The sequence below is a fragment of the Colius striatus genome, chromosome 9 (assembly GCF_028858725.1).
Source record: "Colius striatus isolate bColStr4 chromosome 9, bColStr4.1.hap1, whole genome shotgun sequence".
NCBI classification, from domain to species: Eukaryota; Metazoa; Chordata; class Aves; order Coliiformes; family Coliidae; genus Colius; species Colius striatus.
Window position 1 is genome coordinate 2667681 of NC_084767.1, and position 18710 is coordinate 2686390.

At 55.2% G+C, this 18710-nt stretch overlaps 1 protein-coding gene across 1 annotated transcript; it reads left to right on the forward strand.

The window, feature by feature from the left end:
• Positions 1-231: 231 nt before the first annotated feature.
• HRH2 (histamine receptor H2) lies at positions 232-12528 on the forward strand. Its single transcript, XM_062002615.1, has 4 exons — positions 232-362; positions 6260-7762; positions 9895-10056; positions 12070-12528. Exons 2-3 carry the CDS (start codon positions 6675-6677, stop codon positions 9911-9913), a joined length of 1107 nt encoding a protein of 368 aa, XP_061858599.1. The 5' UTR covers positions 232-362; positions 6260-6674; the 3' UTR covers positions 9914-10056; positions 12070-12528.
• Positions 12529-18710: the final 6182 nt, after the last annotated feature.

Here is an 18710-nt window from a genome sequence, read left to right on the forward strand (position 1 = left end):
GTAGTGGAGGCAGGAGGCATCCCACCCTTCGCTCTGTGCCTGGCACAGGTCGGTGCAGCCCGACACACCACATGCCGGGAGCATGGCTCCACTTTCGGCATTTCAAACTTGCCGGATAACCTCGGTGTCTGAGGTCACACCTCTGATCCCACCCACTTGTGGTCTGACTCATGTTGCAGTCACTGAGCTGCCTGGATATTGGTACGAGAGGAGGGAGGGAGGAGTGGAGGTAGCTGCTGCTCGCAGCACACGCTTCTGCTTTCACAAACTGAGCCGCACACATCGGGAGAAAGTTGGAGGCAGCGCAGGCACCGAGGGCTCCCTCCTGCTCCAAGGCTCTGGGAAAGCAGCACCTTGCTCAGGTAAAGCTTTTGCCTTACTTTTTGCTTGCTTGTTGCACTGGTAAATCACTTTCTAGATGAGATCTCAGAGAGGCTGGGGTGTGCTAAGCATCCAGCAATGGACCATCCAGACCAGAGCGGGAGTGTTTCTCATCTAACCCTCGCACCGTCGTGATCCTGCTGTGCCCAGAGGCCAGTTTGGGGACTTTTGCTGGCTGTTGCTGGTGGGAACTGCTGGAGGGTCGGAGGGGGGCATGAGTGGAGCGTGCCCAGGGCAGACACACAGTCCTGCCCTATCTAAGCCTCTGTGGATGTGAAGCGTCTCTGCCCCAGCAGCCTCCCCACGAGGTTTGCTGCTGAGCCAACTTCTGACACCAAGCTGCCCGAGCCCTTTCCCCAAGCACCTCAGCCCTCCATCCAGTGCTCCACACCCTGGCAGCTGGTGGGCAACTGCTGAAGCAGGGGTTGTCCTGTCTGGGGGCACAGCTGGCTCTGTGGTATCCCCCGGGCTGGGTAACCCCAAGCTGGGCTGTTGCCCTGGCACAGAGGGGGTGGGTAGTCTCCAGGGATATGCAGTGCCCACCGTCCCTTGGTCAGGATAGCAGGCTGAACCCTGGGACTTGTGGAGGGCACTCCAAGCAGCTCCATGAGCCCAAACCCTCTGCTTTCAGTTTCTCCTCTCCAGGGCACCCTCTGCAGAAAAACTTTCAAAATGCTGACTAGTTTCCGCCTGCCTCTTTGGGTTTTCTGCTTTTAGGGGTCCCCAACTTCCTCATACCCACAAAGCACTTTTCTTCCTGGGGAGAATGATGGAGGGCTGGTGGTCGTGATGGTAATTGTGTCCTGCCTCCCCCAGCCCCTCTGCTCACACCAGAAACAGTAACTGCTGCTGTGTCAGGGTTCAGGCTGGGATAGCGGCAGAGACAGCACCAGGCTGCAGAGGAAACCAAGGAACTGGGACAGAAGTGCCTGGGGATGCAGCCAGGCAGGACCCCAGTGTCCACCCACAGCTCCAGAGAAGCTGCAGAGGGGCTTTGCAAAAATAAGACTCCAACTGTCTGTGTGCACCTGTAAGATCATGGGGTGAGCTGTGTCTGCCCACCTGGATGAGGGCACAGGGCACTTCGGATGGGTGAGTACCCACGAGCAGCACATCCAACAGCACTGTCCCAGGAAGCAGAGATGAGTGATTGCAGGGAAGAGACAGAAACAAGGCAACAAGAGCTCCAGCGATGGGGCTCACCGAGTGCGGGGGCGGAGGCATGCCGGGGGATGCAGCACTGCGTGGGACACGTGAGGAGAACCACAGCCCTTTCAGAAAGGCTGCTCTCAAACTAGAAACAACTCCACAACCTCACCAAAGTCCTCGTTGGGCAGCAGGGCAAGCTACTTTCTGCACAACTCATACATTTGAACCCTCTCACTTTGCCTTTAAGCCTAAACTCTGACAAATTTGGTCTTGTCGCTTTGTGAGGCAACTGCTCACAGTTGCCCACTCCCCACCATCAGCCCTCAAACATCCACTCTCAGACCAAAAGAAATCCCACCCCACCCTCCTGCCTCTCTCACAGCCTTGGCTGAAGTAGCTCTCACAGAGTGCCCAGATGTTTAATCTCTGGAAGCACTTGAACATAATCTTAGAAAAAGCCGTGACGCTGAGCTGCAAGCTCTGCGGGGCCAGGGAATTTGCTTTGCTCCCAAGTGACTTCTGCCAGCACTTTGCTCAGAAAGAAGCTGAGGCAGGAGGCAGAGTGACATTTCAGATCTGCCCAAGAGCAAAGTGTCTCGTCCCCAACACGGGTAAAATGTAGAGCTTCTCCCGAGACCCCAGCCGTTGCCGTCAGTGCCCTTTCAGGTAGTGAGAAGTGCTTGCCAAAGACAGGCTGCTACACTCAGGCACTCACTGAGTGCTCCTCTCTGCCCATGTGCCCACTCAGGGTGCCCAAGCACCTAGGCTTTTAACAGATCTTAAACAGAGCTATTATGCCAGAAGTAGAAGCACACGAACGGAGAGCAGCAAATGTCTTACCTACGCTGCCGGAGCGGGCGCTGCATCCCATTAGTCTTGCTGCAAAAGTGCACAAAGTGCTGGAGTAAATGAGGCTGAAGGAAAGGATGCTGAAAGATGGGGAGGAGGAATAAAAAGGGTAAAATGCAACAGAAATTTCCCGTGGATAAATCACAGTCCCCTCCCCAGAGGAGATAATTGCAATTTTAAACGGGAACACGGTGGATCAAATGTAACATGGGCTGCAACGGAGCAGAAAATAACTGCTCAGGCAGGAGAAGGCAGGAATTACTATGAAAATTGTAAGGAGGCTAATGGGGAGATGAAAGTACATTACAATGGAAGGATCATTAATGCTCTGGAGAAGGCTATTAATAGAGTTCCTTAAAGATCAGCCTAGAGATAAATTTTATTTAATGGTTTTTGTTAGTGATCTTGTCTTGGAAAATGGGAGTTTCTCTAAGGAAATGTACTGGGGGGAAACTTGGGGGAAGTTGTGAACTGGACAAGGGACTAAGCACTACAGGAGGAGAACCAGAGGACCCAAAGAGCAACAGAAACACAACAGGCTGGCACCAGTTCATACACTTACACTGACAGCAAAAATTACTGAAAGCACCACAGGGTAAAAAGAAACAAACATCTGGCTCTTAGGGAACCCTGGGATGACTGCAACAAAACAAATGCAACCTGACAAGCCTTCACAGCAGAGATAGTGTCCATCAGAGCACTAGCGCCGCTGGAAAGGGCACTAGAAGGATGACCCAGAAGTGATGCCTTACTCTGGTCCTTCCCTGTCAAGAGGGTGATGCTGAATGGGGAACAGGTCCAGGCTGTGATAATGAGGATAATCAGGTAAACACAGAAGTTGCCTGGTGAGACAGGGCTGGAAGGGTGTCATTTATTCAGGCTGTTGATACAAAGGCTGCTATGGCAAACAGCTGCTCTACTTATTCCTACATCAAAAAGGGAAGGAACTCGCTCTGCCAAAATGTAACAGGAGCAGAGGATACAAGACCTGGTATTAAAGGTGGTGGGGAGTGTCCTGGGCAGGAAAACAGAGACAGATGTGGAGTTCCAGAGGGCTGATGTTCCAGGAGAGAGGCTTAAGCTGGATGCATTGCCCTGGGGACTGCTGACCCCAATGCCCCCTGTCCACACCAGCCCTCCAGCCTGTTTTTCCTACAAAGCCATGTCTGGAGACTCTGATCATTCAGGGGACTATTCCCAGGAGATAATTTGTGCAGGGGACATGGGCAAATGTCTCACACCAGTGCCACAGTCAGAGTTGCAACACCCTGTGTTCAAGCTGGCAGGAACTGCTCCATCCCATGGAGGAACAAAGCCCCAAGGCTTTGCAGGCAGCTGGACCCTGCAGCCCACATGTGCAGGACAAGTGCCCATGCCTGGCCTTCAAGAACCACCGAGAGCCTTGCTGCACTTGGGCTCCCCTGCAGGGACACCTCTGTCCTCTTTGTTTGGGGACCTTGGTTCCTTCCTTCCTTGGATGAGACAACACCTTTTTTCTGTAGTGTCCAGCGATAAAACAAGGGGCAATGGACATAAATTGGAACACAAAAAGTTCCTCTTAAACACAAGGAAAAACTTCTTTGCTGTTCAGGTGAGGGAGCCCTGGCACAGGCTCCCCAGGGAGGGTGTGGAGTCTCTTTCTCTGGAGATTTCCAAACCCACCTGGATGTGTTCCTGTGTGACCTGGATGAGAGGAACCTGCTTTAGCAGGAGATTGGACTGGATGATCTCTGGAGGTCCTTTCCAACCCCCACCATTCTATGATTCTATCATTCCTTCCACAGCTCAGCCCAGGGGTTCCATAACTCACTTGGAAGCACTTTCTACTCCCTGCTCATGAGGGGGAAAAATAAATGCCCATGTCTCGCCCTGAGCTAATTAGAAGAAGCAATAAGAAAGAAAACTACTCTGGCCACACCTGTAGCACAGGGCTGCACTGGAGGCTGCCTCATGGCCCTTGGTGAGTAGAGCCGAAGCCGAGCTTCAGCAGAGCTGGTGTGAAGAGCAGGCTGGTAACGTGTGGTAAAGCAGCCGTGTAGGAGGCTGAGATCCACCCACAGCCATTTCCAAGTGTGTGACTCCCCCTATAATTTAACCTGCCATTTCCACATGTTGGGAGCAGTGAAAAAAAACCCATCCCTTTCACTTGGAAATACCCTTCTCAGAGAACAACCTGTTCCCAAGGCTGCCGTCAGCAGGCAGGCAGCGGCTCAGCTCGTTCCACGCTCCTTTTGTGCCCGAACAAAGAGCTTTCCATGGCGAGAGCCTGTGCTGCAGCAGGAGGTGAGGAGCCGCTCCGCATGCCACTGCCGCAGCTGAAAGCACCACATCCTTCTCCAGACAGCCTTAACCCCAGCACCCACACTCAGATGAACCCCTGTCTGGCAAGGAGTTTGCTCTGCTCAGCAGAAGGCTTCCCATGGGCCAGTTCATCATTCCTCATTCACTTTCAATTCCCTCAGAAGCAGCACGACTGCGGGTATCATCTCTAATCTCACCGGTCCAGTCCCCATCTCTCCACCATACAGCTCCTGGCAATCAGTGGTTATTTACTCATGCAGTCTCCCCGGTACTCTCTTGCCCTTGGCTCCTCGTGCCTTTAACCTTGAAGCAAAGACATCAATCATGTGAAGAGGATTTCAGCTTGCTCCACATCCTTATCTTGTTCTTGCAGGGTGAACTTAACTTTAAATTCCCACCTCTGTCCTCTGCCAAGGCTAGACCTTTTCCTTTCCTGAAGTGTCTTCTGTTTGCTCCATCTCTGCAGCCTCTTGCACCCTGCAGAGCACCAGCTCTACTTTTCTGCAGGAGCCCGGGAAGGGCTTCACTTCCATCAGCTGCAGGGAGCCTGAGGAGCTGGGACAGGCACAGCCCTCCCCCACCAGCGCATCGGGGAGGATGGGGGAGGCCCATAATCTTACCTGCAAACACAGAGGGAAAGACAGCAGCGGTGACACAGGCAGTTGTGCTCCTCAGCCTTCTCCCAGCCTCCTCTCTTTTGTCCCTGCAGTGGCTGTTTCCCTTTAGAAGCCTTCCCAACACAGGTGTTGCTTGCAATCCGACAGGAACTGAGGCCCCTTTGAATCTAGTTGCAGCGTGGGCTCAGAGAGCACCACAGTCAGCAGCTAAAAGCTCTTTTGGAGGCTTGAGGGGTTTGATGTGTTGTTTCTGCCCTTGCAAAATGCAGCTTTTTGTTATTTACATCCAGACAGAAACTAGGCATAAAAAGTGTACAAGGGACGTTCTCCACTCTGCGTCCCTGTCCCATGGCAGAATCAGCTCCATCCAAACTCTCCCTGAAAAACAAATCTCTGTGCTGCCCCTTCAGCTGCAGAGGACAGACCAGAGCCCTTTCCAGTCACCTGCTCCCCAGGACTTTACACCACTAACAAATGGGTTCCTCTTTCCTCCCAGGCTGCAGGAGCCGGTGTGGTTGTTGACAGCAGAGACCAACACTAGGCAAAGTGCAGGTACCAAGGCAAAGTTTAAGGAGACTGACAGCCACTTCGGAAATTACACAGGGGTTACTAATTTTGCCAGATTGCATCAGAAAAGCACACTGCTTTCTCAGGAAAACTCTTTCCTCCTACCCCCCTAGTCCCCTTTTTTTAGGACTTACTGAGTTAGCCAGTAGGAACTCGATGCCTCCAAAATCCCTGCCCTTCTCTCAACACCCCTATGTTACGTGGTCACCCCTGGAATGGAGGGAGGCCATCTGGCAGGGACATGTGTGTCTGGCTGCCAAGGGAAAAATTCCAATTGAGGCTTAAGTGGGCTGGAGCATCCGGGGAGGTGCAGACATCTCATTTCTGGGGAGGCTGGAGGGGTGGCTCAAAGGACCTTTGCCCACTGCAGCTCCAAATTGGTGCTTTCTTTGCAGATTGTCCTCAGGAGGTGGGAAAACTTTGTCCCTTATGGAGCCCTGCTGACCACTGTCACCAACCAAAGATCCAGAGTGCGTAAGACCCCCCCGGGACCTGACCCCATGGTTGCTCAGAGGAAAGGAGAAGGCAGGAGAGGAAAAGGGAGCAGCTGAGACCCACAAGCCGTGGGAGATTGGCTCCAGCACTGAAGTGACAGATGGGGCCAACAGGCACAAGCGAGTCACAGGGCCACATCTTTCCCTGGACTGTGTCATTCAAAGCACACAAGGCTGAACACATGAAGTGACTCTGCAAGGTCACCATAGACCCCAGGTCACTTTGGAAAGGGCTTTAGGGCTTCCTGGTCAAGGCTCACTCCAGGTAGCTTTGGAGCTGGGGAGAGCAGGACTGCCCCATCCGTATGACTGCACTATGGAGCCATGTTCCAATGATACAAATTCTCAAAGCACAATGGAGCTTCCCCTGCAGCTCCTGGTTGGGTCCTGCCTCACCATCCTCATCGTGATCACTCTCTGCGGTAACATCATCGTCTGCCTGGCCGTCACCCTGGACCGCCGGCTCCGCAGCCTGACCAACTGCATCATCGTCTCCTTGGCCATCACAGACTTGCTGCTGGGCCTCCTGGTGCTGCCTTTCTCTGCCTTCTATGAACTCACCAAAGAGTGGCCCTTTGGCAGCACTTTGTGCAATATCTACACCAGCCTGGACGTCATGCTCTGCACAGCCTCCATCCTCAACCTCTTCATGATCAGCCTGGACCGCTACTTTGCCGTCACCACGCCGCTGCGCTACAGCCAGCTGGTCACTTCCTCCCGGGTGACTGTGGGTTTGGTTGTTATCTGGACCGTTTCACTGATGGTGTCCTTTCTACCCATCCACCTGGGCTGGAACACCAACGGGACAGCAGTCCAAAACACGGTCTCCGGCTGCAACAAGGAGTGCACGCTGGAGGTGAACCCTGTGTATGGGCTAGTAGATGCCTTGCTCACCTTCTACATCCCTTTGGTCATCATGTGCATCACCTACTACCGGATCTTCAAGATAGCGAGGGAGCAGGCCAAGAGGATAAACCACACATGGTGCTGCAGCAGCAACGCCCCCATGCCACCCATGGTCAAGGAGCACAAAGCCACCGTCACGCTGGCGGTGGTGCTGGGAGCGTTCATCGTGTGCTGGTTCCCCTATTTCACAGTGTTCACGTACCGGGGGATGTGGGGGGACGGCAGAGTGAAAGGCACGCTCATGTCCATTGTCCTCTGGCTGGGCTACACCAACTCAGCTCTGAACCCCATCCTGTACGGGACACTCAACAGGGATTTCCGCATGGCATACAAGCACCTGCTGCACTGCTGGAGGACAGGGGGCCCCAGGAGCTCCGAGGAGGCCCAGGACAGGGGCAGGAGCTGCAGGCACAGCCAGGACAGGCAGGAGGGTAAGCCCCTCAAACTGGAGATGAGGAACGGGAAGGGGATCTTGTTGACTGATGGAGCCCTCGAGAGGTAAGAGCTTTCTTACACATGGTGCTTTGATGGCAGGCCTGTCCCCAGAGAGGAAGGCAGAGGTGGATACCCCACGTTGCCCATAAGCTTTTAAGCAACAAGTGGGAGATCCTTGCCCAGGCGAGTCTTGCTCTTTGCAGACACTCAGACATTCCACCTCACCAGCAGGAACCCAGCTTGTGTCCCTCCAGGACGGCAGCACAGGTCCAGCTACTCCAGCTTCACGAGTGGCAGGGCACCCCTGCACCCACCACCACTCACAGGGAGCACAAAGTGTCCCTGGCTCTGCTGGGGAACTGGGACAGGTTTGCCATCAGAATCTGCTGTACAGAACAGCATTTGGCCATCAGCTGTGGCTGCTCACAAAAAAACAGCCGTCTCCTGCTCTGGGGGGCATTCAGAAAAGGTGACTGCCCGTCATGAGGAGGGCATCAGGTTGTGAGCCCAGGGCTAGAGTCGGGGTACCCACAGTCAGGCTGTGAGTCCCTGCAAGAGCCAAGATCTGAGTCCCCAGCTGGCTGCAGAGCAGCTCAGGGGTTCACCTTCCCGGCTGAGCCACTCACCCTCAGCATTTTGTCTGTCAGCTTGCGTCAGCAGCAAATTCAGCCAACAGCAAGTTCCATTCCCATCTCTGGAAAGGGGCAAGAAAAGCCAAAATTAGGTTGGCAAATGTTTTTAGAAATACAAACACCATTTAAAGCTAGAGACAAAAATTCCCTCAGCATGTCACTGGGGTCCAGCCCCTCAGAGGGGTGAGGATGCAGCAAGGGAGCAGGATGGGCACCAGGCAGGTGAGCTCTGTGCCAGGCTGTGGCACCAGTGTCCCCACAGGGCTAGGCGACCCCCACACCAGCCACTTTACTGAGAGACCTTTGCCCACCTGAGCATAAGGAGAATCGAACAGCACGCTGTATGCTGCAGTGCAAACTGCTGCTCCCGAGGCTTTAATCTAACTGCCTGATAAGCAGCCCAGAAACTTTCCATCCCCAGATAAGGAGCCCTTTGACTTCTCGTTCCCAGCGTGCCAGCAAAGAAGCCGAGCCCGTGCTCTCCCGCGGCACGTGCCCTTGATCCTGTCCCAGAAACACCATCTCAAGCTACTGAAAGGAGAATGTGGAAAGGTGAAGCAAAGGGCCATTTGTCCCCAAAAGGATGGGGAACCCATCTGTCCCCAGACTCTCAGCGTGCAGTTGCACAGTGCCAGCAGGGCTTAGCAAAAGCCCCAGCACAGGGACCTGGCATGTGGCTCCAGACTGGCTCACTCCTGTGGGGTGAAGCTCCACCACCATTAAAATCAACCCCAGTGAGTTTCCCAGCTGGATTTGCTTTACCCCTTTACCCAGGGGTAAAGGAGGTTGGAAGGATGATGGGGAGCAGCAGCCGGTGCCACATCTGTGCAGAAACACACAAGGCACGGGAACCAGGAAGCAAGAGAGAAAGACTCAGGCATGGGGACATTTCTTGACCTTTCTAAATCCAGTCATCTCCTTCCCATCCTGCACATCACCACCACTGTGGTTTCTGCTCACAATCAGATAAGAGTTGTCAAGAACCAAATGATCAGTTACTGCTTTTACTTTCTCTACTTCCCTTCTTAGCCTGCTCACTTGCACAGAAATGATGCACCAAGGATTGCTGGGGCCCCTTCCAACCCTTTTTGCCATAGTCAGATGCATAAACATCTGTTGTTGGCAGATGATCTGGATCGACTGATACCACACAAGACAGGTGGGGACTGGATTTACCCATACACCAAAACCCTGCCAACCAATTCCACCCCAAGCACAAACCAAGCTGGTTCCTCTCCCCATTTCCCTTCTGCTTAGTCTTGTCAGTCCCATCCTCCTGACATCCACCCTTTAGGCACTTATAAGTGTTCACGAGGTCCCCCTTCAGTCTCCTCCAGGCTAAACAGCCTGGTAACAGAAAAGCACCAACACAAATTGCTCCACAAACTCAAAGCTCACCCAAAAAAGAAGGACCAGAGCTCTGCTCACAGAAGCTCCTGGGGGGTGGACACCAGGCAGGCAGTACTTGGTGCTCCACAGAGCAAAGCCAGGCTCAACCAGGCTGGCACTGACCAACTGACCTCTTATTTCTTCTCTCTTCGTGTGCCATTTAACCCTTTCCAGCACCGGAGCTTCTCCATGAGTCTCAGCCAGCCTGCTGCCCTAGGACCCAGGTGTCCCAGCCTTCAGCTCCTGGCTGCCCACTTCCAAAATCCTGTGAGGCTGAAAGGAGAACACTCAATTTTCCTCAGGGAGAAACTCGAGGGCAGAAGCGAGGGCTATAGGGTGAGTATGGGGCCAAGGTTGCTGGGTGCAAACGAGGGGAGGGGGCAGTCACTCCATCCCAATGGTACTTGGCACAGAGGGTAATACCATCAGAGGTGCATCTTCCCTCCTCTCTCCAGCACCATTTACTCCCCAAACGCATCCCCCATGCCAGGGGAGGTGTGCTGGGCTGTGCCCACCCAGGCTGTCCTGGGAAGGCACCTGCATCCTGCCTGTCCCTCCACACAGGCAGCTGTGTTCAGCCCGTGCATTTCCAGCACGCTTCATTTTCATGCAAAACTACCTCAGCTGCACATAAACTGCCAATAGCTTTTTCAGGGATGCTGGCAGTGTTCCCAGGGTGAGGGGCTGCTGCTGCACTAAGCATTGCTGCTCTGTCCCAGCAGTGCTGGGCTGGATATGGCTGCCACGCATGGGGATGCCCCTCAGCTCCAGCGAGCCACTTGGTGCAGCCCTTCTCAGACAAAGCCACACAAGGTCACCCTGACCTTCACATGCTGTACCTCCAACATTGCACACTGATAACCTGGTTTCTCCTGTATTGACTGTGCCCTTGGAGGGAGAATACGGTCACTCACGTGCTGGAAGCTGGGTACACTTGTCCCTGCTGCACACTGAGCACTGCTTACCTTTGCCAAGGGCATGGCAATGGTGAAAGCCAGTGCCACCTGCCCACATGTGCAGCTGGGAGGGAGCTGGGGCTGCTACAGCACCACCAACCCCCATCCTCAGGCACAGCATCAGCCTGCACCTCTTGCAGGAACTCACAGAATGGTGGGGGTTTGAAGGGACCTCTACAGATCATCCAGTCCAACCCCCTGCTAAAGCAGGTTCCCCTTGATCGGGGGGCGAAGGAACATGTCCAGGTGGGTCTGGAAACCTCCAGAGGAGATTCTCCACCCTCCCTGGGCAGCCTGTGCCAGGGCTCCCTCACCTAAACAGGAAAGAAATTTTTCCCTCATGTTTAAGTGGAACTTTCTGAGTTCCAGCTTTTGTCCATTACCTCTTGTTCTGTCACTGGACACTACAGGAAAAACGTGTCGCCCCATCCTCCTGATATCCTTTAGGTACAAGTGTTGATGAGATCCCCCTTCAGTCTTCTCCAGGCTGAACAGCCCCAGTTCCCACAGCCTTTCCTCAGAAGGAAGATGCTCCAGTCCTCTGATCATCCTGGTTGCCCTGAGCTGGACTCTCTCCAGACGTTCCCTGTCCCTCTTGAGCTGGGGAGCTCAGAACTGGACACAGGACTCCAGATGAAGCCTCACCAGGGCAGGCACAGTGCTCAACCCCAGCAGTGTAGACACACAGCAGAGTAATCTCTGCTACTGTCACTTCCTAGCAGCAGGGATGGAGCTGATTCCAGCACTCGGGTTTCATGCTTTCCCTCTCTGTGCTGTGCATATGTTCTGAAACACGTCTAGTTTCCGTGAGGTAATGGCAAAATACCAGCCATCCCCTGAGCAACTGCTAATCTGATCTGCAGCGTGGGGGAGATGTTTGCAGATCTGAGGTCCTGACGTGACCACAGATTTCCTCTTTATGCCATGGGGGTGGGGACTGGAAATGTTACCTTGCACTGGGCACTCACCTGAAAGACTCCCTAACCCATGTGCAGTGCAAGGGAGAGGGGCCATGGGAGAAGCAGCACTCAGGAGCACAGCACTGCTGACCCCAGGACACCTTCTTTTATCAAGCTGTTTGCAGAGGTGACAACCCCACAGCTGCTGGCTGGCCTGAGCCAATGGGAAGAACAGGCAGATAAAGTGACATTACTCAGAGGGATATTGGATGGTGGGTCCTGGGGTGACATGAGCCTGCTCAGCTCTACCCAAATATCAGCACTCAGCATATAGGTGTGCATTGCAGAGAGCATCCTCACAGTATCACACCATGGTATCTCTCAGGGAGAGCAATACAGCAACCCTTATGCTGGGAGTGGGGAATTGGAGGGGCTGGGGAAGAGACCCACCTGCACCCTGCAATCCATTAAACTCCCTCTCTGTTCTCCTGCAGGATCCCTGCTCTGGCACACAGCATTTGCTCCATACCCAAAAGCTGATGGAGAGGCCTTTGCCTGCCCAAGTTTCTTCCCAGGAGGGTGGTGTGTTTGAAGAGCCCTTGGGGGGGCTGCAGAAGAACCTCTCCCCTGCCCCATCGGGGCCATGACACCTCCAGCCTCGAGCCCCACACCAGCAGGCAGTGGTACCCGAGGAGCTGGGTTGGAAGCCAGCACATGCCCCTGGCAGGCATTATTAGGGCTGTCCCTGCTCCCTGGGTCAGCTTCACACGCCCTGTCCCGGGCCACTGCAAGAAGGAGAGAGGCCTTAGAGCCTGCTGGGCCGTGGGGAGACACAAAGCTGCTGGGGGCTGTCCCCAGGCTGTGCCCTCCCCAGCAGCTCAACACTAAGACTGCCAAAACAGGATGTTTCTGCGCTGAGTCTGTGCAGAAGTCATCAATGGTATAAAAACCTATTTAACACAGAGGGAAAATGAGATGATTCATTTATTCAGGCATGTTCTGTCCCGTGAAGAGCCTCCTTGCCCCGTGTATTCCCTGCTGCCCCATCCCCATCCTTCTGCTGGGACAGACACACACACACAGCACAAGCCCCCCAGGACACGGGTTACAACCACCCTGGGCTGGGCTGGCACGCTCCCCAGAGAGGGCTTTGTGCTGTGGGACCAGCTAGATGATCTCCCCTAGTCCCTGAGCTGGGGAGGAAGGAGAGGGTAAAGCAGTAAGGACCAGATAGGAAAGAAACAAACCTGGATCTCCTGCTGTGCTGCGAGACAAGAGTCTTTCCTCCTGGAATAAGGCTGACCCACATCACCCCCAGTCACAGCACACTCGATCCACACCCCACCGCATCCCCAGAGCACCGAGGGGGCGGGCAGACCTCCGTTTGCCGGAGCCCCCCGGAAAGGGAGGGTGCAGAGCTCCTTCTCGGGTGCCCCTCAGCTGCTCTGGAACACTCCTGCCCGAACTGTCCCGACCACAGGGTGGGGATGTGCCTGGAAGGGGCGCCCAGCACAGAGCCCGAAGGGGAGCGGGCGCGGCGGAGCGCGGGCTCGGAGATGCCCCTGTTTGCTGCCGGGCATCTGTCCGCCCGACCCCCACGAACACCCCAGACTAGGGGCCCCAAACCCACCCGTGCCCGGGCAGGGCTCCGCTCCGGCACAGCGCATTCCGTGCCCGCCGCCACCCCAAGAGCGCCCACCGCTGTTGGTGTCACCGTTTGTGGGTTTGGCCCTTCTGCTAGTAATCACCTATTGCAAAGAGCAAACGGCTCCCAGACAGCAAGGAGGGTCGAGGGAGAGGTGTGCCCCCCAGCACCCAGCCCGGGCTGTGCTGAGCCCCTCCAGAGCACCCGCAGGCAGGGAGAGACCCGCAGCGAGGGGATGCCCTGGCAGGCAATGCTCCCTCCCTCAGTGCCCTGGGGACAGGGAGCTGCTCTGGGGTGAGCCCCCCCACAGCATAAAGGGAAATGACCTCATCAGCCCCTTCCTTCGCAAAGGGGCAGGAAACGAGTCCCCGCAGCCCAGAACGCTGAGTCTTCCCCAAACCAAGCAGGTCCTGCATCACCTGTAGCATCCACACTTCCCTCCAGCCCAGGGAAGAAAAATTGGCAAATACACACCCAAACCCCTGCCACCTATGATAACAATTCGAGACTTACCTAATTGCAAAAATAATTGCAATTGAAGTGTTTAATTACCATACTAAGCAGGAAGAGCTGCTTCCGACTGCTCCAGGAGCACTCCTGATCCATCAAACAAGGTTTGGGGCTTGTTTGGGTGTTGGTTTTGGGGTTTTTTTTATTATTATTATTAGATTGCAGCCCCGGGGGATGAAAAGATTTGCTAATTAGGGTCTTGGAGAACAGCTACCAATTCACAAACACTTGCTTTTAATTTCAGTGCTAACGAGGCTGGAAGGGGGAGAAACCCAAAACACACAACATCTGTGGCAATTGCTGTGTGCAGGCTGCTGCCCCTGACCCCCTCGCTGGGCTGGCCGAGGCCTGACACTGCTCAGTGCATGAACCAGCCCTGAGATCAGGGGGATGGGTTGGCTCAGTGCAAGCACAGGCTGCTGCTCGAGGTCATTGCCGTCACTGCTGTCACCGTACAAGCTAATCCCAGCATCGATCATCGATCTGATCCTGCCGGGGACCATCGACCGCAGCAGCTTGCTCGGTGATGGGCTAATCCTGGTGCTGATACAGCAGTGCCAGCCCCAGGGGTGCAGCAGCAGGAGCTTCTCCAGGTGACATTTGGTTTTGTTCTCCCTTAAACCAACAACAAAAGAGAATTTAATTCTGTCTCCAAGCAGCAATCCTGGGAGAGAAGAGAAACTGCTTAGGAAGCTCCTCACCAATGTCTGCTTTCTCAGATAGGAAATATCCTCCTGCTAGCAGTGAGAGCACAGCCAGGGATGACTGCCAAGAGCATGGGGACACCCCCATCCCCCTGTCCCTGCGGGGGACACAGGAGCTCATACTGCCCTAAGTACAGGATCCCATCCGCACCCTCCTCCCTCAGCCCCCCCAGGGACTCCCAGCACCTGGCTGGGCTTCTCCCACCACACCATCTGTACCATTGTTGTCAAAGCTCTCGGTAGGGTCCAAAAACCTGCAGAGAGAGACGCAGGGAAGAGGAGAGGCACAGAGGCAGGAGCAGCCAGAGGGCATCCAGGCGTCCCCTCCCCGAGGAGCGCAGCTGAGGAGCGGTGGCTGCTGTGGGCCGCAGGCAAAGGAGCGTTTTAGGTTTTAGATAAAAGAGAAACATCAGTAGGAATGAGGAGAAAGTGTGTTGGGGGGTTTTTTTAAGGCTGTCATGTGATTAAACACAGAGGAGACAGAAAGGTAGTGAACAGCCCCAAGCAGACAAAGAATGATAAACTTTGTTTTAGAAATCTCAAGATTTGATTTTCTGGAATAAAATGCATTTTGGGGTCAATCGCTCAACAGTTTTGGCTGTGGATTCAAGCCTCTGGAGAGGTTTTGGAATCCATTGCCTCCCCTTGTGTCATTACATTTCCCTTCCAGCCTGAAGAAGATGACCCTGGGGACAGCATCACATGGTGCTGAGGTGCCCTTCTGGCCTGACCCAAACCCTTCTGGCTCAGTGTTTCCCCACTACTTGTGAATGCCAAGGCTGTCAGTGCCAGAGGCTGTCAGTGCCAGAGGCTGACAGCATGGTGGCCAGGGGACCGGGAGTGTGGTGGTGGCACTGGGATGATGGCTGTGGGACTGGAGAGGGGATAAAGCCTCTAGAGGGCACAGGTATGACAGAAATGTGTCCCCAAAGCAAAGGATCTCCAGCTGGCCCCAGGACAGCAGTCCCGGAGGTCCCCCCAACCCCCCCATCATCCCCAGTCTCCAAAGAGTTCACCCTTAGCCGAGGTCTTGCTGGATCCAGGACAGGCAGTGCCTCCAGCTTGAGGGCTGCCCAGCCCCACAACACCCAGCACCAGTCTGGCCATCAACACCAGCACCTTCTCACACCCAGAAAACATGCTGAAAGGGGACCCCCAAACCCTCTCCCCCACCAGCAACGCACCTTCTCTCAGTGGCCACAGACCATGTTGCTCGGGGCTGACAGCAGAGAACCCTGTGCCCCAGCCAGGTTGCTGCAAAGGAGCAGCCATCCAGCCATCACCAAGGGCCTGGTCACACGTCCTTTTGTCCTTTCCTTCTCCTTTCTCCCCCAAATGCCCTCCAGGCAGCTGCTCCCCTCCCTGTGCCTGCAGCCAGCACCGCTTTCATTAAGGCTCCACCACCAAACCAAACACCATTTGTCAGGGAGAAGAATGCCAGAGGCAGATCTGCTGGAACAGATGCCCACACACCCTCACACACACACACATCCACACACCTCCCCACCGTGTCCCCCCCAGCAAACAAATGCCACAACATCCACCTTCCCGGCACACAGCACACCCACATGCGCACACTGCCCGTGTGGCTTTGCTGTCCCCAGTGCAGGATGGGGTGCTGTGTCGCAGGCCACTATATTCCTGCTGCCTGATGGGTACACTGGGGACCACCCCCTAGTCAGGCACCTCAGCACCGGGTGCCCTCCCCGGGCAGGGCTGGATGGGTGCCGCCGCCTTGGTGGTGTTTGCACAGCTGCCAAGGCCACACGCTCCCTGCCTGCTCTGCTCCCCCTGCTTCCAGCTCCCATTCCAGCCACAGCAGCAGATCTCCTCCCCAGCGCCGCTGGAGGCAGAGGCAGCAATGCCCTCCGACCCCAGGCACACAGGGACTGATGCTGATTAAACGCAGCGCCGGCACTGATAATTAATTTCTCAGAGGATGAATTACTTGGGAAAGCTCTGGAGCGAATGTTATTCTTCCTGCTGCACACCAGTCACGTCTACTTAGGCTTTAAAAAAAAAACCCAAACCACCTAACAGCAAAGGGGGAGGAAAGGGGCATCCCCTGATGAGCACCCGCAGCCATGCCCTGCCTGGGCTCAGGGTGCTGGCCGGGGCCTCTGCTGAGGGCCATTCCCTGGGGCCATGCAGATGCAGGCAGGGTGAGAAGTTGCCTTGGCACTGCTAGTGTCCCAACGATCAGGAGCCCTGGCTCTGGGCTTTGCCAGACTCCCTCCAGCAGCTCCTTACGCCCCTGACTCAGCCCGCAGTGTGGGGGTCCCACTCTCGCCACGGGACCTGCCCAAGGGATCACAGTGATCTGCATTGAGGGCATCCCCCTGCCCTCTCCACAGGCACTGCCTGTCCTCCGTGTCCGTGGGGTGGGTGATGGATGCAGCTGCCCCCACGCCAGAGCTGTGGGGGCCAGGAGCTCGTCCCCTGCAGCCTCGGCTCCCGCAGCAGCACGTGTCTCGCCACAGCACAGCCCCCGCCAGGCGCTGGCCGGGGATGCAGATTTGGAGCGAGCAGCCCCTGCAGACAGGACTATTACACAGGGCTCTCCATCCTTTTCACTTAATGGGAGGCATTTTTCTGTTTCATTTCCCTTACCCTTGGAGCTGAAACCGCCTTTCTGCAGCAAAACACGCTGAGCTGAAGAAATCTTGCTCCTTTTCCAGCTCACAAACTCCCCTCCCTCTGCCAGCAGATGAACCCACCCCACTGATCACCCCTTCCTCAGCATATGTTGTATTGCTGGAGGGACAAATGGTCCCCATCCTGCACCCCTCCCACTGCTTTGGGTCTTTCATCCTCATTCCCCAGGCTGAGGTGCAGCTGCCCTGTTCTGTGGGCGAGATGGGCACCCCATGACCCCCCGAGCACACAGCAGGGCCATGGCCCCTTTCCCCAGACAGGAGCTGGGTGCCAGCACACGTGAGCAGGATGATGTGGGGGACAGCAGTGAGGGTGCAAGGAGCATAATGGGGACAACAGGGACAGAAGTACCAAGGGGCCAGGGCGTTTTGTTTTCTCCATATATAGATCTTGCAGATATTTGCAAACACTGTTGAAGGCAAAGAATGCCCTCAGCTCACCTTCCCCATCGCTGCCCGAGGGCGCTTCACTCCTTTGGCCTGCTTCAAGGTTGAGCCAAGCCCACTGTTCCTTGTTGGGTAATTAGGCTCTTAATTAACAGGCTGGTTTCCCCTCAGAGCCTTGCCAGCATCTCTTGGTCCCTCCAGCAGTGGCTCCCCAGCAGGGAGGATGCTGCAGGGCAGGGGAAGCTCAGAGGCATTTCTCCCACTCCTCTGCACTCTCTCCCTCCCAGCCTGGCCCTGAGGCACCCAGCCTGAGCCTGACCCAGCCCACAGGCAGGAGCCTGCTCCGAAAAAGTGCCTGGGACAGAAGCAAGGCTGACACACGTCTGGGCTCAGTGTGGTGCTTCAGGAGTCCAAGCCAACAGGGGTGAGACATTCCCAGCATCAGTGATGCTTAAGCCTAAAAACTCCAAGACTTGAAAACATCCCAACTTACAAGCCTTAAAAATGTTTGAAAACCAATATTCAACACAGTCCTGCCTAAACAAACCAATGCTTCAGCGACCTTTGCTGCTGGCAGCTCTGCTCTGCCCCTTTCTCCACACTTCAGGGCTGAGCAAGGCAAGGAGGCAGCAGTGCCGTGCTCTGACCTGGCTGGATCATGGGGACCCTGCTCCAGGCTCCCCAGTGCTCCAGGCTCCCCAGAGCTCCAGGCTCCCCAGCAGCCTCCAAAGCAGAGAAGTGCAGCAAACCAGGCGTGATGAGCTGCTGTCCTCAGTGAGATGGCAGCAGCTGCCCTGCAGCGCTCCGGCTTTCCCGCATCCATCACTCCTCAGTTCTCCTTAACTGTGACGAGAGGGTTATCCTGCCCCCCAGGGCAGAGCTGCCATCCCGCTCCCACAGGGGTTGGGGATGCAGGAGATTGGCACCCAAGGGTCCCCATCCCACTGCTGGGCTGGGGTGGCTGGGTGGGAGGAGAGAGGCGAGTTTGGCTAATCCAAGTGGAAGCTAATTGTGTTTCATTGAGGTTTTATCTCTTCAACTGGCAACAAGCTCCTCCAGGAGATTTAGTGGGAAGTTGCCTGGTCCTTGCCAAGAAGGCTGGGGTGGTTTTTTTTTAGAGAAAGCACATTATGCATCAAAGTTGAAATTCAAATCCTTTTTCCTCCATTCCCAGAGTATATTTGTGATGCTCCACGTACTCCTCAGCACATCACAGTTTGTGGGAAGCCCCCAGC